The sequence below is a fragment of the Anopheles darlingi genome, chromosome 3 (assembly GCF_943734745.1).
Source record: "Anopheles darlingi chromosome 3, idAnoDarlMG_H_01, whole genome shotgun sequence".
Taxonomy (NCBI): Eukaryota; Metazoa; Arthropoda; class Insecta; order Diptera; family Culicidae; genus Anopheles; species Anopheles darlingi.
In genome coordinates this window covers 39,308,792-39,331,056 of record NC_064875.1, presented here as the reverse complement: position 1 = coordinate 39,331,056, position 22,265 = coordinate 39,308,792, and the positions used below count along the sequence as shown (strand labels likewise).

The following is a 22,265-nucleotide window of genomic DNA, read 5'->3' as shown; positions in this document are numbered from 1 at the left end:
TCGGATAAGCTACGCTGCACGTTAGGATAGATCGACTGGATCCGCTGGTAGACAGCTGGAATTGGTTCCTGAGGTCCTTGCTGCTCCAGAATAATCCGTCCCTGCTCGACGATCTTCTTGCGCAGCAAAGCATTCTTCATGATCGATCGCGAGTGTAGCTGAAGCTCACGTTGTGTTGGTACCCGTTGTCCCGGATACTGCTGCTGTTGCTGTGGTTGTCGTCTTCCCTGCTGACTACCGTCAAGCGAAGCGTTCTTCATCAGCATCTGCCACAGTGATTCTGTTTGCTGATTGATTTGCAGCAACTGCATCAAGTACTGCTGTTGCTGCTGGTGCTGCACACGCTGATTTTGGGTGGCCATCATCTCGACCAAGCGTTGGAAAGGATTCGTTCCAGTTGGTTCGTTGTCAGCGCTACAATGACCTCCAACAGGAGGCCTGATTATCATACGAATCCGATCCAACGTCCAGCACCAAAGGAGGAGCTGCAACGATGCCATCGATGATCGGAGTAGCCGGATCCGCTAGTGGAACCACCGTACAGTTACTCGTCGGCGGCCGGCCGGCGATGCGAAAACGGCCTTCCTGAGTGCTAATAAGCGGGCAACCGTGTAGCGTATGATCGTCGGAACGCCCGGTAACGAAAGGTATACGTTTCGCCAACATTGAGCACGATGACCGGCATACTGCAACTTAGAATGGCCGGATCTAGCTCTTCCAACGGAGTAGCATCTGACTCGATGAGCAGCCCCGAACGATTGTCGTATTGTTCAGTGTGCCGCAGCGAAGATGTCATCGTACTGTTGGCCGGGGTAACGGATTTCACCATACCTTTATCCTCGACTGGATGATATTGGTTATCCTTCTTCCAAGTATCTCTTCTGCTAGTACTACTATTACGAATTCAACCCGGTCAACGGTTTATGGCCAATCGAGTGATCAAAATTCAAAGTTTAGAGAACGACAACGAGAGGTCAAGGATTGTACGTGCGGTACACCATGAAGTATAAAAAAGAATTTAAGGCCCTTCGAGGAGGAAAAGCAGCCAGGAGATCGTCAAGACTGAAAGCGCTCGTCCATATTAGGATGAGGAAAAGGTGATTTTTGTTGGTCAATTTTAAAGCGGACCGAAAACACCCGCTAATTTGCCAAAAACGAGGAACTCCCATTCAGAATAGAATGGCTAGAATACATACAATGCGGTGTAATACTTACGAGATGCGGGAGGAGATTCTCGGTAAAACTTCTCGAAGGTCTGCACTATCTCACTGGTAGTAGATCTACTTCTTCCAGCATCATAAACGATTTGGTTCATGCATGATACCAATTTCACTGCGTATTGACGGATTTTCTTTTTCGGAACCACATCAGTAAGTAAAAATAACTACAAAATACAGAATAAATACAGAAAGTAAAATCCCTTGGTTTCACGGAACTTTCGACTCCTAAAACCGCAGTGATGTAAACGGCGACAGTGATGGTCGATAATATATGCGCATTGTTTACACAAAAAGGTAAAATTTTCAAAATAAAGAGCATAAAATCGCCTGCGTGTCACTGTAATGTTGTTTTCTTCTTGTTTTTCTTCTTCTACGAACAGCTGTTCGGAATCTAGAGTTTTTTTTTAAAGTTTTTTGAACATTTTTAATGAATTTCGTAAATTTCTTGCTAAAGATAACGGTGATAAGAGCAAATTAGTATCATTAGCAACACTCGCCGCCGCTCCCGTTGGAAAAATAGGCCCGGAAAGTGTAGGAAACTTTTAGAGATCTTCCGGATATCTTTTTTTATCAGTTAATTAGCAGTTTTATCTCATAATTATTACCTCTTATGCGCCATTTGCCTTGATAGCGCGTTTTCGGGTCAAGAGTACTGTCCGGACTGCGTGTGGTCGATGTTCTGAACCGGCAGACCGGATTTTAGTTCTCCGGAAGACGCCGCAGAGATGGCCAACGGAAGGAATTTTGTCCTCGTGCTCGTCTGGCTGTCCCTGCTTATCAGTGCCGGCGTGCACTTGTTTTCCCGGGGATTCCTGCTGACCCGCGTCGCCCACACCGACGCCAGTTCCTGCGTGAACTACGAAGATTTCCGGTGTGATTCGAAAGCGGTTTGTGACTCAGAAATCCGAGCTCTGCCGGTGTCTGATTTTTCTTCTTTTCCGTTTTAGGGAGACTGCGGAGAAACCGAAAAAGTGGCCTCGATCTTGCGCGATGTCAATCGTTCATCGGGCATTTGCTTTCCGCAGAAGGCCAAAGTAATTCTGCTGGTCATCGATGCGCTGCGCTACGATTTCGGTTTGTTCGATCCGACCCTCCAGAATCCCGCCCCGCACGAGAACAACTTACCCGTGCTATCGGAGTTGTTACGTAAACATCCGGACCACACACGCCGGTTGAAGTTCGTGGCCGATCCACCGACTACGACGATGCAGAGACTTAAGGGTATGACGACCGGCAGTCTGCCCACGTTCATCGACATCGGCTCGAATTTTGCTTCGCCCGAAATCAATGAAGACAATCTGATCGATCAGCTGGTGCGGCATAACCGGACTGCGGTGTTTCTCGGTGATAGCACCTGGACCGAGCTGTTCCCGAACCGGTTCACTCGCTCCTACGAGTATCCGAGCTTCAACATCTACGATCTCGATACGGTCGATACCGCAATCCGGAAGCATTTACCGAAGGAAATCGCTCGCCCGGATTGGGACATTATTGTGGCGCACTTCCTCGGTGTTGACCACTGTGGCCACCGGTACGGACCGCTGCACGATGAAATGAGGCGAAAGTTGCGCGAGATGGATGAAGTAATTCGAAACGTGACGGAACAAATGGCCGATGGGACGACGTTGATCGTGATCGGTGATCATGGAATGACCAAAACGGGCGATCACGGTGGAGAGTCGATCGATGAAGTAGAAGCGCTCCTTTTCATGTACTCCAAGGGAACGCCTCTGTTGGCGCGCGACGAGTTCTTCGACTACGGTGGACAGGTGATGCAACAGATTGATCTCGTGCCGACGCTAGCGACGATTATGGGTGTACCGATACCATTCTCGAATCTAGGACAGATCCGATTCCAGCTCTTGCCCGATAGACCGGTCGGTTCGTTCTTGCGTTACCAGCTGGCATTGGTGCATCTGTGGCAGAATGCTCGTCAGATCCAGAACTACTTCCAACAGTATGCTGACTCGAGCCAGGGCACGTTCGGTGTTGAGCAGCTCGATGAACTGGACAACAAGTTCCTCATTCTAACGCAGCGCGTAAACACCGTCTACACGGAGGCTGCCTTCGAAAGTTTCTCAAAAGATTTGCGAATCTACTTGAAGGACATCCTAGAAGGCTGTCGTGAGATTTGGGTTCGATTCGATCCGCAACTTATCTCCCATGGGCTGCTAGTGACTTGTTTGGGTTGCTTCGCGATCGCTCTACTCGTCATTAACTCGTCCCCGTATCAGTTGGCAGCAATGTTCCACGATGGTGTCATCAGATACGTTCTGCTGCTGACGGGTATAGCCGCCCCGTTTGGATATTGTATCTACCGTGATCTTGGACTAAGCTCGGCCTCCCATGGTGCCATTCTGTTTGCATCCGTTGCTAGCATCGCCGTACTAGCCTTCCTGGCGATGCAAAACTGGATTGCCATCTCGGATAGTTTGGCCAACTTGCGACAGTCGGCCAACGTAGTGACGCGAGCCTCCTTCGTCTTTACTACGTGCGTCTTCTTCGCTAACAGCTTCATCGTACAGGAGTCTAAAATTCTTTCGTACGTGCTGATAGGATTCTTTCTGGCCGCGCTTTACAATCTATCACGCGGGAAGCATGGCATTCCACGGAACATGAAATGGATGCTGCTTAAGAAGTCCACGTTCGTGAAGCTTTTGTGTTTAACACTGTTTGGGCTATCGCTGTTACGCCTTTCGCACCACTACAACCGCTGTCGCGAAGAACAGGCCAATTGTACGGATTATCTGGTGAAGGCACCGGGAGCACCGACACCAGATGCTCAACGAAGACAACGGTCGCCTACGATCGCAGACTATATACCCGTCATAGCGATGGTAGTGTATGTCGTATGCACGCGGCTGTATCTTCGAGCCTGTGGCAACCTTACGGGGACAAAGCTACACGTGCTGCTGGCACGCTACGGTCCCATACTGGGAGTCGTGTGTGCTTGTGGCCACTTTACCGTCACGAAGACCAGCACCAATGGCATCCCGCAGCTTCACGTTGACGCACTGGCATGGGTGATATATGGATTGCTGGTGATACAAGTTATTGTCCTCATCGTCTCTCCATTGCTCGTATTCGTGTTGCCACGACGCAAGGAAATGTTGAACGTGTTATACAACGATCGAAACGTTGCGTCGGAGATATACAAGCAGTTGAAGAGCAGTTACAACCAACGAGCCAATGGAGGAGACGCAGGAGGTGACAACCCATCCTCTCCCAACGATGTACCCGATATCCCAATCGTGTGCGGTCTAGCAACCGTGTACTCGTCCGTCTTCGTTGCCACAGCGGCCATCCTAAGTGTACTGTTGGCATTGCTGCTAGGATCGCACGGTACGATGGGATTGATAATTGTGCTTTTCGTTGCCATAGCTTACGGCATCGTTGCTTCGATCCAGCAGTACGAACAATCATCGAGCTTGCTCACCTGCATCCAACCATCGTTCCGAACCATCCTGACGTGGATTATTCTGCAGCAGTTTGGCTTCTACGCGACCGCTCATCAACCCACCCTGTCGCAGATCGATTGGAATGCAGCATTTGTTGGGCGCACGTTTTACTTCGATAACAGCAACACCCTTTCGGCGGTGCTCGTGCTGCTTAATACGTTCTCGGTCACATTCCTGCTCTCGGTACTGTTCCCACTGATGGTGTTCGTACCGTTCTGTGTCTACACCATGTGGCCATCATTATCGCAGAAACCAGCAACAACACCTCGACCGGCAGCACAAAGCGTTGGACCTCCTGGTGCCAATCGCAAGACCGCAATCCAGCGTGCTGAACCAGCGGTGCGGAAGGTGGAAGCCAACGGTGGTAGTGTCGAGTATCGCAGTGTTACGGTGAACCGTACCGAGGAGCCCACGGAAAACAGTCCAACGACGGCAGCAACCATCGATTTCGACGTCACCAAAGGAGAGCTCAATCTATATGAAAACGAAAAGCTCTTCCTTGGAACCGTTTTCAAAGCCGGTTGCCAGTTGCTGCTGCTCCAATCGTTACGGGTAGGTGTTTTGGTGCTCCTAAATGTACGAATGACTACACTAACATCTTATTCTTTCTCGTGGACAGATCTTTTGTGCCATGTTCGCCTGCACGTTGCACTCCCGGCATTTAATGGTTTGGAAAATCTTTGCACCGCGCTTCATCTACGAAGGTATCGGTAGCTATGTGGCCTTCTTCGGGATCAATCTGGGATTTTTGCTGCTACTACGCGTTCATCACGCCGTTGGTGCGCTTATAACGGCCATCAATAAGTCGCGATAAAGCCATTGGCAGCCACAGAAACAGCAGCCTCATACCATCTCAAGCCATCACCACGATGACGCCCTATCATCACTCAACACTATCTCTAGTCTTGTGTTCAGTATCTCACTCAGAGTGCGTATGGTAAGTAATTTTGAGCCTTCCACCCCCATCCCAGCTCGTGATGTGTGACGATCGCGATAGTATGACGAGACCCAGTATAGCATGGAGGCGATAGAAAATAAGATTCATATAGCTCCAAACGGAAAGGCCTTTTCCCGGCTAGACTAGTTGTTTAAGTTGGACAAATATGTAGAAAATAAAGCACATTTCAATGACAATAGCCGTTTGGCTTCGGTTTTTGTCGAAAACGTATCACATTGCGGCCTCTCAAAACCGGCTTTTACGTCGGCGATGTTTCAATCACGTTTTTCTACGTTTAGTGGAGTTCCAAACCTCCATGTATTCTACGTTTTTCCGAGCCGGCTACACTTGGCGACATAGAAACAGCAGCACGACCATCATTTTTGGACAACAAATAAAAAATACTGAGAAATACTTAGGAAGTAACGGTAAGAAATATAATAAATCTAATGTAAACATGGTCCTCGTAGTGTTACTAGAGATATAGTGGCTTGGCAGTGGTCCACTACCTACGACATTAGGTTTAATGTGCACTATCATAGGGATGCAGCGCCATAGATACAAAACTACGCACTATTCGCTTTTTAGACAGTTTCTACATTATCAGCCTAATGAAAATTATGCTCATATTGTGGACAAACTCGTGAGAACGACTTGCATTATGATCGCTTCCTCAGGCTATCCATAAATGCCCAAATACCAGTATCCAATGATCGAGGGTACGACAGTATTAAGTTGACCAACAACAGCGCAATAGTGATCACAAATCTCGAGTTAATGCGAAAGCATCGCTGTACACTATGATATCACTAATTGGCACCACTATGAGATCATGACTCCAAATAATAGAATATGACGAACTGTGATGCATTATTGGCGTTTTGATAAAGAGAGGCAAATGAAGTCAATTCATGACCAATGACCACGTGCACTACCACTAGAGATGGGTAAAGAGCGAGGGAGGTACATTGCTCACTCCGCTCACTGAAAAGAGCCCATTTACCCAACACTAACTACCACCACTCAAGACCCACGTTTACTAAAATACCGATAATTTAGCTCAGTTGCATAGCACCTGAAACAATCTCCACCAAGAAGAGACACGCACGAACGTCAAAAGGAAGTTGCTCATTTACATATTAGCAATTATCGGTTCTGTTTCATAACTCAACTTCCGATGGGAGGGGAAATGATACGATTCGCTGTGCACTCGCTGAAATCGCTTTGATTAGAAGCAATTAAAATTCCTTATCCGCCCCTGGCCATACATCTTGGCCAACCCGTACATAAAGCACATTGTCTAACGATGTCGCTACAGCAGGCAGACAGTGGTTCAACTACTCCCCAGACCCCAAACTAGCAAACGGTTGCTCATCACACCACGGTGATCGTTATCAACATTCCTTCCAGCGTTTGTATGCAAAAAGGCAATGATACCGTTGAACACACCGCTGCCAGCAGATGCACGGTTACGAGCATGCCACGCATCGATATGCATCGCACGGTGCCATCAATTGTGTCAACTATTTTGCGCGTTCCCGCCACAGCCGATCAGTCTTGTTTCACATTTTCCATCCAACTGTACCATGGCGAACCGACCGGGACGTTCCAGAATGAACGGTAACGGTCCTGAGAGCGACAATAGGTAAGGGAGGCAACCGTTGTAATAGCATCGACGTGCAAACCCAGACTCCATGACATCCATGGCAGAATTGCACGTGCACGGAGTATGCATCTCAAACCAGACTCAAAACAGACACAGCCAGAGTCGAAACACAAGGGGACGGGAAACAGCTAGACATTGTTGTCTGAAATCCCGTGGCCGTCGTTTAATGAAGACGTTTTCTCTTAAACGATCGAAGAGGATCGATGAAAAGATGATTTATCTCCATTCGCCCATCAAGGTCAAAAGCGGTATCGAAAGCAGCGAGGGTGCCTTAAATTGATCGCACGTTAACACTGCGGATCGCAGGGTCTAGTGGGTTAATGGATGGCACCTGGTAGTGCTCACCTGACTCGGACCAGCCGGGGGGTGGTCCACCGATAATGCATCACACACGAGTCGCGGCGAGAGGCCATCCATTATCCATGGCGTTAAGCGTCAAACGTCGTCGTTGCGCACGCGGTGGCTGACAAATGGTTATCTCGCCACCGCTTGTCGCTTTATCATCGACCAATCTACCATCCCATCTGCACCCCTTTTTAGCGACTCCAACAGCAGCATCAGCACACGCGTGGCCACAGATGAGTTATGTTTTCCGCGAGATCGTTCCTCCCCGCCCCGGTTAAAACATTTCTAAATTCTAATCGCTTCTAATCGATTTTGCGAAATCATACTCTTCCTCTTAGCGTGCTGCTCTCAAAAACGCACTCTTCTCTTCTGCTTGGTACAATTCTGCTGGTACATTGTTGCACCCGAGGGCACGATAGCTGTCTGTTTGCTATTGCTGCCTGCTATGTTGTACCGGCTTTTTCATCGGAACCTTATGGTGCCGCGAGTCGCCAAGACAAGGATCAATAAATAGTCGTACAAATAATCGTCGATTCGATTCTCGCCTTGCCACAGTTCAATGTCAGCAGGAATGGTAGCCGGATGAAGGCGTACTGCGTGGCAGCGCAAACCGGAAATGTACATCGCCGGCCAGGCAAAATAAACTCCACTGGCCTGCTGTGAGCGAATGGCATGGTAATCATTGAAAATGTGTTTAAATTGTTTCAATCTGTTGATGTTCATCAGTAGTAGGCGCCGGGATGTGGTCCATCTGATGGTCATTCCTTTTGCGTGCGCGTAATGTTTCGTAATTTCGATTCACTACGATCCGTAAGCCACCTTTTGTCAATCCCGCAAACGTGGTTCCTTAGTTTAGTCGCATGATTAATCGGCTCGTGAGCACAATCACTCATTCGAGTTTGTCAGCAAATCTTACACTAGACACACGCGCTGCTAGAGCAATTGATTAATTATCTCGTCATATAGTGGTGGTAGGATTTTGGTGAAGCGATGAAGAGAGCACCATCCGGTCAACAAACAACACTCCTCCCCGCTAAGACCGCAGCCGGTGTTTCTGTTGCAAATAGAGCGTCACCAACGAGGCGGAATGCGATCGAAGCAAGAAGCATCTGGGGCCGGTTAGGGCGCGCTTCCTGTCCCAAACCGAAAGAGCTGCTGCTTTCGCCGCAAATGTGTCAGCCAGACCGCGACCACCACGGGACCACCCCGGGAAACGCGATGCCCGTCAGTGAGCCACTGTGCGTGGATCGTTCTCGTTCGCGTAAAAACCGCGTCACAGATATTAATGATCTGCGATCTATGGCGATCGTGCGATGGTTGTTGGGAGAGGAAGGATGATGGTGGTTTCATTCCTTGCTTTTTTTTTACTTTTAGCATTCCTAAAAATTCAATTAAGCGATGGTGTCGATACGATTTATCGATTCCTGTCTGGGCTATTAAGGTGGCCACCAGGAGTATGACGTGATCGTTACCTTGACATCAGGTTGCTTGCTGGATGAAGCGGAAACAAAAACTTTGTTTTCAAATACTTCATTTTTATCCCTAAAATTATAAAATTCTTTTACTAAAAGAAACCAGCCTAGTCTCTAGTGTTGAGATGGATAGGATGGATAGATGCCATCCGATTACGTCGGATCAAAATGCGTTTAAAATGGATGCCATCCTCAATCTCCGGCACGCCGTGTAGCGAGAAACAAACGCAATCGCTAACGCACGATGGTCTGTAATCAGCACATCTGGCACAGTAACATCTGGAATGTTTGCCTTTCGCCTCGAACACGGCAGCGCATCAGTCGCGACCGCATCTCCATCACGGTATGGATGATGCTGCACCATATTATGCAACCGACGGATCGAGATCGTACTCCAACGAAGAAGCGAGCATAACCCCCCGGGCTCAGGTCATTTCACTTTTTCCACGACCCAGGGACTCGTTCTTTCTTTCTTGCATTTGTTACTAGAACGCAGTGACAGGGGTGATGGCATCTCGACTGTGTTACTGCCAGACATTGCGTCGCTCTCGGCCGTTCGTCCATCCGTTCGAGGGCAGGAAAAGGCAACGCAAATGCCAATCCGTTTCTTGACATCGTGGCCACCACCAATCAACCGGTGGTTTGCACTTTTTTCCTCTTTTCCTTCGCCAAAAAATGTGTTCTCTTTGCTGCGCTGTCTGCCGGTTGACGTCGTTGACTCATGAGAGACCAAGAAGATGCGGTTCAATGTGCCGTTTGCTGGCGCACGGTTAGTCACCGAGTGCGTGGTGCGTGTCTGACTGAATCATTCTTTCTTTTTGGGAGGTCTCGAGACCTCGAAAGGATTTCGAAACGTTCGGAACAGTCCCAACCCAAAGTCAAAAGAATAATTTCATAAATAATGTGAGGCCACACACGGCCAGTGGTGATCATCTGGACGGTCATTTCGGGGGGCGTGCTGTGAGTGTCGGGAGATGAAGACTGAAAACAATTATTACTCCATTAGACACCCTGAATTCGGAGTGCAGGGCGCGAAACGTGCATCTTGGCTACCATTTAGGATATTAATCGAATACAATGGCGAGTGGTTGGCGGAAACGATTTCGATGTTGATTTCGATGTTTTGCTTTCGCCTTCGGGCATATTGCAGAGCACATGGTTACAATTCTTTAGTAAAAATTAAAGTTCCTCACCTAAAGTGTTGATATTAACTAATGGCTTTTTTTGTTGCTTTGATGACAACATTCACTGCTTTTCCTTCTGTTAAAGGACAGACGCATTTTGAGACGTTTCATTTCGTAACCATACTATTGATCAATTTTCAGACAGAATGTTTCGTTTATATGGAAAATTTCTAAAATTTATCAAAAGCATTTGTTTCTTAACTATTTGACTTTTCTTTGTTCATACACGTTACGTAGACCTGCCGAGGAACCCTCAAGGCGCAGGTATTAAAGAGCCGTTCTTTTTTATGTGTTCATAAGTTTGCGAGAGTAATGCTCAGCCGTCCATACAGATCAGCTCATTTAGTCGTGTGGTCAGGGTCTCTTTCTGATTACGTGAGGAGCAGGGAAATGATTCATTACTATATTCGTATCACTAGAATACGGATCACTAGAAAGACAAGACGCGTCTGGAATGTATTGAACAGGTGGCTAATCAATTGCGTCGCGCTTCAACTCGATTGCGAACAATTGAAACGCTAATTGGGATCTTTCTGAACTCACACAGGGTCTGTGCAGATAACGCAAAAAGGTATTTGATGTGTTTGCCATGATGGAGCGACAGAAGTAATAACATTCAAAAAATCTTTGCCTAATGTATTAACTAACTTTAGACAATGTCTAGAGCACAAATTTGCAATACTCACAAATGTAGGAAATTCTGAGCATCTACGGGCTGTTTCCTAACGCACTAAAGCGAATAGCACCATTTAGCATCACAAGTGGCCTGTCTTGTGGTAAGCTTGGTGTACGCATGATACTATTTTCGCTCTCAACTTCAGAGCGAGGAGAAGCGAGATTTGACCGGCTTAGATTTGATAAGGAAATGATTTCAAAGGGCTCTTTAATTCATGATTTCATCCGTATAAGTGGCAAACACTCCCCCCATTACCTCCCAGCCGCTGCCTTATCAGTGCGACAAGGTCGCAGTTCAATTTCGAGGCATCTCGGTCTGTGTGACACGTCGGGATCTATCAGTTTACGCCGTGCTTTACTCACAACAGGACTAGTTTACTGAATCTCTGTGTGCTGAAAGTGGTGGATAGCTACACCGTAAGAATGTCAAAGAAGAGTGTTAGTTTGCTCTTCATTGTATTATCGCTGTTAATAGGTAAGTAGTGCACGCGGAAGCATCAGCGGATATGTGTCATACAAGAAGTTTGGCATTTCTTTGAACAGTTTGCGATGGAACTCCATTATTTGCTATCTCCGCCGGAACGAACGATTCCGCTGAACCGACCAAGCCGGATTTTTTCCAAAAACTGGGTGAACAATGCAGAAATAACACTGGTTCCGATGATGCCTTCATGGCATTAATGCAATCGTTTGAAAATGTCTCAAGATGTGTGCTAAAATTCGACGTAGAGAGCTTTAAGACCGATTTTGAGCAGCTAACGAATGCAACACGAACAGCATTCTTTACCAAGTGAGTTAATCATGACATTTTACATTCATTGTCCGTTCAGCGCATGATAGTGCAATCATTTTCGACTGATCGTTTCAACAGATACTGCTCTGAAGCGCGACCACTCATCTCTTGTTTGGATGGTGTACTAGTTAGTTCGAGGCCTTGCCTCATGGAAAGTGGATTCAAAATTATAAAGGTATTTTTTGAAAGTATACCGGAAGCCTTGGACCTAATGTGTAAAAACGATGGAGAAATCATATTCAGTAAGTTTCTTCAAGGCTGGTTTTTATGCCAAATTCAAATTTGGAACTGGAAAGTGATTTATTATTGGATCCGTATTTTTAGGAATGAAAGACGAGACTCGCAAAAAGTGCTTCGCGCAGAAAGGCGATCAATTGCAGGCGTGTGTTAACACATTTACGAACAGCACGATATGGAATGATGATTGGAACATCGAACTGACGCCGGAAAAATGCAGGTAACGATGATTGTGATCCTGCTTGAGCCAGCTACTGAAATATTAACTCGTGCGAATCTATCCTTAGCACACTTGCGAGCTACAGAGAGTGTTTGAAGGACCAAATGGATGCGTGTGACTTATCAGATATTATAAGCCTCTACGATGTGTCCATGAATGCAATGCTGCGTCTGACACCTTGTGGTAACGTAAGTAACGTGCTCCGGTGGTTTAATCGAGGGGTTTTAATTGCATTATTAGAACATTTACTGTGCACTTAACAGAATACGGAGGAGTCAACGGTTGAAACGCACCAGGACAAAACGACTGATGAGGTTTAAAACAAAGAGCACCGGTACAGGGTACAGAGTCGGTGTGATCCGGCACAATTGTTGAAGCTAACTTAAAGCATATTCAACGAAAGGAAACAATAAACGAGACTCGAAAGTTCAAGATCAAATGTATTCAATTGATCCAGGAGAACAATTTGGATGATTTGAATAAATACATAATTTCCTAAATGGATTCTTATTAAATGAATTAACGTAATTTGTCATTAATATTTAAAGTTATTGAACGGCACTGGAATTTCCAATACTACAAAATTCTACCGTACCGAAAAATGTCACAAGCCACGCTTTAAAAAGTTTACAAAGCGGGATTCTAAGCTCTTGGCGTGTTTAGTCATATACACAAATATACTCGTCAACATACAGAAACAACGACAAATGGAAAAACTCGTGCAATCGCTACTAGTTGTTGTCTTATCAGTTCGATTAGGCTATATTGCGACTCCGAGGCATCTCCCCCAGTATGTTGTTTCGGCTTCCGTTTTTTAAGGTCGTGCTTCGCTCGCAAACAATCCAGTTTTGGAATATTGTCTTCTGAAGGAGGTTGATAATTACGTCGTTAGAATGTTAAAGGCTGGTGTTACATTGCTCTTCATCGGGTTATCGCTATTAGTCGGTAAGTAGTGTACAGTTGAAAGTATCAGCTGATGCCATTCATTCAAGACTATTGGTATTTCTTTGACCAGTTTGCGATGGATCACCGTTGTCCGATGAAAACTCTGAGCCGGACGAAATAGATACAACGGGGTGGTCAGGTTTTTCGCTAAAACTAATAAATCAATGCAAACAAAATACTGGCTCTAATGCCGCATTCTTGGCGGTACTGGAATCAGTAGAAAAAACCGTAACATGTGTGTCCCGATTCGATACAGTGAGGCAGAATTTAAAAATCGATTTCTTCCAGATGACAAACGCAACTCGAGAAGCATTTTTTACCAAGTGAGTTGATTAGGGCATATTGCTTTGGTTTTCCAGTTTTCAACACTAACTTTCATTTGATCGTTCCAATAGATACTGTCCTGAAGCACGACCGTTCCTCTCATGCTTTGATGGTGCGCTAGCGAGTTTGAGACCATGTCTCAAGGAGCGTGAGTTCAATTTTGTGAAGACCTTTATTGAGAGCATTCCGGAAACCATGGACCTTGCGTGTAAAAACGATGGAGAAATCCTATTCCGTAAGTGTGAAAAATTGAGTCCAGTGCATTAATCCAGATTCAATTCATTATGCAAGTAATGCATAATTGAATGTGTATCGTTAGAACTGAGAGACGAGACACGCCAGGAGTGCTTTCGGCAGAGGTTTGAACAATTGTCGATGTGTGCCGATGTGGCAAAGAGGACATGGAACTTCGATTTGGATTTTTCCGAACTGATGCAGGGCCACTGCAGGTACTGAAAAATATATCCAATATGCATGGTTCTAGAAGAGGACTGATATGACAACTTGTGGTGAAATTTTTCTTTAGCATAATTACAGATTACAGGGAGTGTGCTAAGGAGCAACTGGACGCCTGCAACTTGTCGGACATTATAAGCATCTACGATGTGCCCATGAATGCAATTCTGGGCCTTACGTCTTGTGCCAAAGTAAGTAACTTGCGCTGACGACAGCGTAATATTAGACCGTATAGTTAAAACGTTTACTGTGTACTTAACAGAATAAAGAGGAACCAAAGGTTGAGACGCATCAGAACAACTCGACCGATGAGGTTTAAAACAGAGGTCAACAGTTCAGGGCAATATGCGATGTGATCCGGTACAGTTGGCGAAGCTAATGTCGAAGCGAATTAACAGCAAAAGGCATAATAAAGGAAATTGATAAGCAATACAAATTTAAATCAAACATAAGTTCCATGTACTATTTTAAAAATTTTAAAATTACTTGCTAACAAATCAAGAAAATGTAAAGAACATTGAGTAGAAAATGAAAAAAGTGAGTACAACTCTCAAATGAGATATTACATTTAGTTCATTTATGTAGTTCAACACTCAACACTTCTAAAAACAATTAAACACAAGCTTAAGCTATCATCCTTATCAGTAAGGTAACTTAGCATACAAGCTATATTATGCTCTCGATTAGTAGGAGATAGCAGGACAAAAGTGCGTACTGGCAAGAGTTGTGTTATTTTAACCTCCGCAAAATTAAAGTCAAATCAATCCTCCTTATCTTCCAGTATCAATTCCTTGGAGAAATTCAACTTATTAAAAAATAACTGGTGTGTCAAAACTGCGAAGATCTGTTCTGAAATTTTTGAACGGATTTACAAGAGAAATAATAACCGAAAGGATATATTTTTTCAGAAATATTCATACAGTGACCTGACATACTACTGGAAGAAATTTCAAAGTGTGGAATTGTTGGGCAGATTGCAACATTCAGCACATATAAAATACATATTTAAAATCTTCCCTTTATTGATATTTAATTTCCGCTAAGGAAGAAATCGGGATCACTTTGCGTGACTTGAATAGGTGATTTTACTTTAAAGTCACTACACAACATCAATCACGGAACTCGTTTTTTAATGCTATCGAATGCTTTAAAGTGTTGAGGCGCTTGCATCGAATCCACCGCTGAGATGCGTAGGATTAGCTCATGTCCGAGATAACCTTTGTCTGAATACCCTATCTCTCCAGCAAAAGATTACTCTAGGATGTTGGCTATAGAAACTGTCATTAATACTTTTACACACTGCTAATTATACAGCATTCATGCTTTGCTACAAATAAAAAAAAACAGCTTGAGGAAGAACGCCTTGTTCATTAAAAGAAGACAGTAAAAGATAGTGATTTATGAATTACGGTTATTGCATACAAAAATCGTAATCATCATTACCGGATTGTCTCTTATCAGTTCCATGAGGATGAAATTTGACTTCTAGGCATCTCCTCCCAGTGTGTTGTTTCGCCTTCCATTATTTAAGGTCCTGCTTAGCTCGCGAACAATCCAGTTTCGGAATATTGTCTGCCGAAGGAGGTTGATAGTTAAGTCATTAGAATGTCAAAGTTGAGTATTACATTGCTCGTCGTTGGGTTGTCGCTGTTAGTAGGTAAGCAGTGTACGTGAACCTGATCGTTGCCATTCAAAATCATTGGTATATCCTTCAACAGTCTGCAATGGATCTTCGCTGTCTCGAGAACCCTCTGAGGCGAGCGATTTGGATACATCGGGGTTATCGGGGTTCGCGAAAAGACTGTTTAAAGAATGCAAAAAAAACACTGGCGCCTATGATGCGTTCGCTGCAGTAATGGAAGCATATCACAATTCCACAATATGTCTGACCAAATTCGACGCACAGAGTTTCATGGTCGATCTTAACCAGCTGTCGACCGAAACGCGAACAGGATTCTTTTCGAAGTAAGTCGATCATATAGCTTTTGTTGCTCGATGTGTTGCAAATTAGAAAGTACTAATTTTCGTTGAATCGTTTCAACAGATACTGTTCTGAAGCGCGATCGCTCATTTCTTGCTTTGATGGTGTGCAGGCTAGTTGGAGACCATGCCTTCAGGAGCGTGACTTCAATATTATGAAAGGCGTAGTTAACAGTATTCCGAAAGCCTTGGACTTTGTGTGTCAAAATGATGGAGAAATCGTCTTCAGTAAGTGTTGAAGGATGATTCGCATTCAAAATATGTGCTGGGGACTGTGGAATGATTCTTTATTGCATACGTATCACCTAGAACTCAAGGACGAGCAACGTCAGGCGTGTTTTATGCCAAAGATTGAACAAATCAGGGAGTGTGTTAATACGTTCGAGAGTAACTGGAACTACGATTGGAATGCTTATGAACTGACGCAAGATCAATGCAGGTAACAGAGAAAGATGTTCAAGGAAAAAAGCAGGGTCGGAGGTCGCAATCGAAATAATCACTTGTGGTGGATCTCTCCTTAGCATTATTACGAGCTACAGACAGTGCATAAAGGACCATCTGGATGCTTGTAACATGTCGGATGCTATAAGAATTTTCGATATTGTAAAAGATGCCTTTTTTCTCCAGACGCCTTGTGTCAACGTAAGTAATAATAAGTAATGCTCTAGCAGGATCGTAAAATTAAGATGCGATATTTAATCACTCGACCCCTTTTCTACTTCGCAGTCTGCGGAAAAGTCAAAGGTTAACCTGATTGATAAGAACACGGCTGATGAGGTTTAAAACAGAGGACAAAAGCTCAGGGTTATAATTGGTGAGATAATGTTTTGCAACAGTTGGTGACGCTATTTCGAAGCATATTTTTCGGACGTCCTAATCAACACTTCGAAGTACCAAGCCGCAGACTGACTGACCCCTGAGTGAAATGGAAAACCACTTATGTATAATAAAGCTAATAATTTGCAACCAAAAACCAGACAAAATAAAATTTTCTCGTGCAAATCAGCTGTAATATACTAACAGCAATAACCTTGTCTAACAATCTAATCGTTGAACAAAAGAACTTATGAATGAATACTACTGTCGAATAAATTATTGCAAGTTATCAGCATTCATATCTTCACGATTGAGTTGGATTAATTTCAAAATACATAAAATCCTTAGCGTTAATCTGTCCGCTGAATCGACACAAACAGCATGGGTCTAAATCGATGGAATACATTGATAAACATTCGTTGAGCAGGTCCAAAGGTTACTCGCTAAAGGGAAAAAATCATCCTTAATTTCGACTAGTTTGTTAACCTTTGTTATCAATCTCTAGTCTCGTGTCTAGTAAACAAATAAAATATGATTCAACTGGCTAGGATATGTCGAGCGGCTTCACCAAGATGAAGAAATGATTTCAATATGAAGAAATTATGGCTTAAAATTCACTTTATCATTGGACATGATCAGGAATGATGACATAAGTTTCCGCTAGTTATATAAGTTTCAGCTAGTGTCTTATCAGTGCGACAAAGCTGTAATTCGGCATGTAGGACAGTATGTCGTGTTGTCGTGTCGTGATTATTTGACACTGTGCTTCGCTCATGAACGATCTAGTTTCGGAGTCTTGGCTGGTGAAGAAGGTTGGTAATTAAGTCGTTAGAATGTTAAAGGCTGGCGTTACATTGCTCTTCATTGTGCTGTCGCTGTTAGCAGGTAAATAGTGCACGTCGATGTATCAGCTTGAACTTTACATTCAAGTTCCTCGGTATTTCCCTGAACAGTCTGTGATGGATTTCCATTGTTTGGAGTGAGTTCTACGCAGTCGAACGAATCGTTTGCTTCTTTAAACTTTCTCATAAAAATGAGTGAACATTGCAAAAATAACACTGGTTCCGATGACGCCTTCTCGATACTGTTGGATTCATTTGCAAAAACCTCAACATGTCTGTCCAAATTCGATGACAAAGAGTTTCTTGATCAGGTAACAAATACATCGCGAGCAGAATTATTTGCCAAGTGAGTTGATGATAACAGGCAGATTATGTTGCACGTTTATGCTGCACCGTACGATAATACACATTTTATATTGTTCGTTCCAATAGATACTGTTCTGATGTACGAACAGTTACTTCCTGTTTAGATGATGTGCTAGTTAGCTTGAGACCTTGTGCCAAAGATAGTATGTTCAAAATAGCTCATGCTATTGTCTACAGCATTCCGGAAGCGTTGGATTTGGCCTGCAAAAACGATGGAGAAATCCTATTCAGTAAGTGTTGACGTGTCATTGTTCTACTAAATACGCGAGACGCTAATAAATGGTTAATCATTGCATCATGTGTATCACTAGAACTGAAAGACGAGACACGCAAGAAGTGCTTCATGCAGAAGGCTGATCAAATGACAATATGTGCCAACACGTTTACGAGTAAATGGAAAACTCTTTGGGATGTTTCGGAACTGACACAAGACCATTGCAGGTAACGAAAATCGAATCATCTAATCATGGTTTTGGGCGACGACAGAAACAATAACATTTGGTGATTTTCTTTTTAGCATACTTACGGACGACAGACAGTGCGTGAAGGATCAACTGGACGCTTGCGACTTGTCAGACCTTGTAAGCATCTACGATGTGCCTAAGAATGCTATGCTGCGTCTAACGCCTTGTGTTAACGAAACTAACGTTCACTAGTTTAAGCATTCAAAGAATACGGTGGAACCAAAGGATGAGTTGCAGCATAGCAATTCGATCGATGAGGTTTAAAATGGAGCGCATAAGTTCCATACAGTTGACGGGGCAGATTCCTGGTATATTTGTTTAACATTGTAACCTTGTTACCGATGCCAAAGCGCGATCGATCGCTTATCGTAACGTGAAGCTTCGACTTGATGAATAGCTTCATCGAGAAGAAGGAAATTGAATTCAAATTGGTTGGAATACTTTAGAGGTTAGAACACAAAGCTTCCTTTATTTGACGACGGTTAAAACAATTGAAGGTCAAAACGACTAAAGCTCATTCTTGGTTATAAAATAAAGAATTTCGTTGCCCTTTTTTGTTTCCCTTCGTTTCTACTATAAATAAATTTGAGATATTTATCGGGACCATACCAGATACAAACTTAGAAAATTGTGAAGAAAGCTATTCTGAAGAAGGTCTCCTAAATTTGTTCAATAATTAATACATAACATCCGTAAATCCTTATGAGCAAGTTATGATAAACGAAAAAAAAACTTTTTGTCGTTTTTTCAAAATGAAGGAAGAAGATAATGTTGGATCTTCTCGTTCCTTGCATTCGAAAAATCGATGAACAACTAGAACTTCTTTTCTTTCTTCATTTTCATTTTCCTATCAAAATATTTCCAAGGAAAGCGGTACTACCGCATTAAAATATCTGGTACCTTTTTATGTATACCAGAGCATGAATATTCTAATAAAAGTGCATTTCAGAATGATATTTGAAAACTGAGCAATTACATTGAATTAATAAAAAAAGATCTTTATTTATGATGTAATTTGCATTGTGATTGTAAAAAACCTTTTTATGAATTGCAATATTAGTAGATATTGTGCATTTATAAATCGAGAAGGGTAATACACAGTATTCTTGAAAGGCTCGCCATTCATTACCACGAAAATTTTCACAATAAAAAACGTAAGTCACCACTAAATCGTGTAGTCGAAATGCGTTCAATTGATCGATAACTCTTTATGAAATTGATCGGACAATGGCTTCAAAATTAGAAAATATGGCCGTAAAGATTACAAGCGACAGTCAGAAAGGTAACATATTAACAGAACTGTTGATACGGAGGAACAAAAACAGCACAAGGAATCTAAGATATCGTCAATTTAATTCAGTTATCCCCTCATCCTATTCTACAGAAACACAGCGCAAACAGATTAATGTTCTGACAAAGAAAAGATAAATCGGATTTGATATTATTTGTTGGCATTAGAAATACTTCTACAAAGCACAGAGCTAATAAATTATTTGTGTTGCGATAAAAATTAATGAAGGACAGAATGACCATCACAAGATCAAAATCTCGCATCAGTTCCCAATAAAAAGAAACAGTTGTGCCAAGTGCCACATTGTTTCAATGACGTGGATTTGTATAGGGAATGTACACAGTGCAAATGAGTTTCACTTACAAAAGGAGACAAATGGTATGCGTCAGCGTCACCTTGGGGTGCAAAAGGTATTACCGTTTGTCCAACACACTGCAGCTGATACGCTGCCGAATGCTCGCCAATTTTATCGTTCATCAGATAATGCACCGTGTAAGCATAATCCACATCCACCAACAACCGATTCGACGACGGCCGCCGGATCAAAGCGAATCCATGCCGAACCGCCGATGGCACTGCAATGGAGATAGCATCTACTGAGCCACCGATCTAAGGCGGTCGGCGACCGATTCGATCACGTCGAAGGTGGTTGCAATTGTTTGAAATGTTTACGTGTAAGTGGTATACCGTGTTCCGTTCCCTTCTAGCCGGTGCCTCTAATCACCATCTGGTGAAGGTGGTGACGCCAATTCTGACGTGACGCGATGCCGACATACCGTCGTAGTTGCCACTGCACACTATCGATGATGCAAGAGACCGAAGAGAACATAAAAGACCGTGGCCAGGGTATGCAAATGTTGCAGAAAAAGTATGCCGCCCTGGTATAGGCATACGCTAGATGCAACAAAATGTCCTCCGCTGACGCTGACGCTGATGACGCGGCCGCGATCGCAACGTTGTACGCCGTCGAGGTAGTCGAATGGCGACCCCCAAATTAGGGACAACGAAGGGTACGTATAGGTCTGCTGGGACACCGCTGGTACATTTGTTTGCTATTCGCGACATCCATTTCGACACTTTGAACCTTGGTTGGCAAATGAGCTGTCGACGTGTCAACCGGATGCCATTGGAACGTCTATTAGATGATGAAGTTGATCTTGGCATCATCATTACGATCCTCTCCGGTTGCCCAAAAACTCACCGTTAAAGTAATCAAACATTCCATTTTGTGGGAGTAACCTTCCTACGGTGATTACATGATACTCTTGCAACCCCGGAACAATCTCTTCTTAATCGAAAGTTAAGAATAGTTTCCGATAAAATGATTACAATGTGGTAAGTGCAGGCACGCGTCTCGCTTAGCACCGACCTCGTCAGCGTAATCATAATGATCCGCCTCAAGAGCAGCTCGGCTCGAGCAGGCACCACAGCAACACCCGCCGTTACCGTTGGATGAAGAAAAACTCGAGAAAATCTTTCGCAAAGTGGATGACTTTCGATGGTGCTAACGATAGTGCCCTAACCACCCGACATTACTTTGGAATTGTTTCAATACCGGCTCCGGTCCCGTGTGCACAGCGATAGGGATGCTTGCGGTGCCTCGCAAGTTGACGCGTTGACTTCTTAATTATCTGCCGTAAAAGGATGCTACATCCTATCGGTGGACTCTGTAACATCGTGCCGGAGTCACGATTAAAGTACGCGGTGCACGGTGTCGATGAGCGGCACTATAACATGGGTTTCTGTGGACGTTGTCGGCCAGAATCCATTTCATTCCGTTCCGTTGTTACGATCCGGTGTACATCATCATTCCGAAACTCTCTGGGCAAATTCCTAACTAGAAAGCTTTCCACCAGTCACGTCACTTCATTCGCCAGAAGGCAACAAACTGTGGCCAGCATCAGGCCTTCCACTGCCTTGTAGTGCATTCTCTCGTTTCATGATTTTTCTTGGTTTAAGGGCAAGGGCAAAATGCTGCTCATTGGGCTACTCGTACTCTTTCTCTCTCTTTGTCTTTTCATACTTCTTTCAGAGGCCGGGCTAAGGGTATAAAAAACGTTTACTTACAGAATCCTTTAATCCACCTAGAACCTGTGGCTTTGTGTAGTATTTTTAGGGTGGAATGAAGTCTTTTCATATTTTATGTCCTTTATCGGATCGCGGTGCATGAACCGAATGGATACATTCTACCTGTTCTATCTATTTTTCATTATTCGGTTACCGCGAAACAGTGTTCAAACTGACTTTTACACTTACTTCTAGTTATATGGATAGTTAATATGCGGTTAGTACTTCTCTAAAGCCTAATTTTGAGAATGGATCTATGATAATTAAAAGACGAACGTCTTACTTAAATCATAGTGTAAGCAATATCCATCTAAGTGGAACCTAAAAATAGTTTTAGGATTTTATAAAAGCAACTGATTAATGTTGCTGTAAAGTGTTTGAAATTGGCTCAGTTGTCAGCATACCAGTTTCTCATATAATTTGTGCTAGGCTCATTAAGGTTAGAAAATATTAGCTCCTGTCATGCTCACACAGTGGTTCATCTAATTGTAGATAACAAAACAAAAA

General features: G+C 43.8%; 4 protein-coding genes across 6 annotated transcripts; all 4 read left to right on the top strand.

The window, feature by feature from the left end:
- The first annotated feature begins 1,608 nt into the window (after window positions 1–1,608).
- LOC125957704 (GPI ethanolamine phosphate transferase 3) lies at window positions 1,609–5,807 on the top strand. 2 transcript variants are annotated; one of them, XM_049690572.1, is made up of 4 exons: window positions 1,609–1,751; window positions 1,852–2,107; window positions 2,168–5,230; window positions 5,298–5,807. In XM_049690572.1, the coding sequence occupies exons 2-4, from the start codon at window positions 1,946–1,948 to the stop codon at window positions 5,490–5,492; spliced, it is 3,420 nt and encodes a 1,139-aa protein (XP_049546529.1). In that variant the 5' UTR covers window positions 1,609–1,751; window positions 1,852–1,945; the 3' UTR covers window positions 5,493–5,807. The 2 variants fall into 2 exon arrangements, with proteins under 2 accessions (XP_049546529.1, XP_049546530.1); XM_049690573.1 differs by having other exon boundaries at window positions 1,806–2,107.
- Window positions 5,808–11,285: 5,478 nt separating this feature from the next.
- LOC125957726 (27 kDa glycoprotein-like) lies at window positions 11,286–12,708 on the top strand. Its single transcript, XM_049690616.1, has 6 exons — window positions 11,286–11,432; window positions 11,501–11,747; window positions 11,829–11,992; window positions 12,075–12,207; window positions 12,275–12,395; window positions 12,471–12,708. Exons 1-6 carry the CDS (start codon window positions 11,381–11,383, stop codon window positions 12,525–12,527), a joined length of 774 nt encoding a protein of 257 aa, XP_049546573.1. The 5' UTR covers window positions 11,286–11,380; the 3' UTR covers window positions 12,528–12,708.
- Window positions 12,709–13,070: 362 nt separating this feature from the next.
- LOC125957725 (27 kDa glycoprotein-like) lies at window positions 13,071–14,421 on the top strand. 2 transcript variants are annotated; one of them, XM_049690614.1, is made up of 6 exons: window positions 13,071–13,152; window positions 13,223–13,475; window positions 13,548–13,711; window positions 13,796–13,925; window positions 14,003–14,123; window positions 14,195–14,421. In XM_049690614.1, exons 1-6 carry the CDS (start codon window positions 13,101–13,103, stop codon window positions 14,249–14,251), a joined length of 777 nt encoding a protein of 258 aa, XP_049546571.1. In that variant the 5' UTR covers window positions 13,071–13,100; the 3' UTR covers window positions 14,252–14,421. The 2 variants fall into 2 exon arrangements, with proteins under 2 accessions (XP_049546571.1, XP_049546572.1); XM_049690615.1 differs by lacking the exon at window positions 13,071–13,152 and having other exon boundaries at window positions 13,214–13,387; window positions 13,441–13,475.
- A 1,116-nt stretch (window positions 14,422–15,537) lies between these two features.
- On the top strand, window positions 15,538–16,727 carry LOC125955500 (27 kDa hemolymph protein-like). The gene is made up of 6 exons (XM_049686633.1): window positions 15,538–15,589; window positions 15,651–15,897; window positions 15,977–16,140; window positions 16,222–16,351; window positions 16,434–16,554; window positions 16,639–16,727. The coding sequence occupies exons 1-6, from the start codon at window positions 15,538–15,540 to the stop codon at window positions 16,693–16,695; spliced, it is 771 nt and encodes a 256-aa protein (XP_049542590.1). The 3' UTR covers window positions 16,696–16,727.
- Window positions 16,728–22,265: the final 5,538 nt, after the last annotated feature.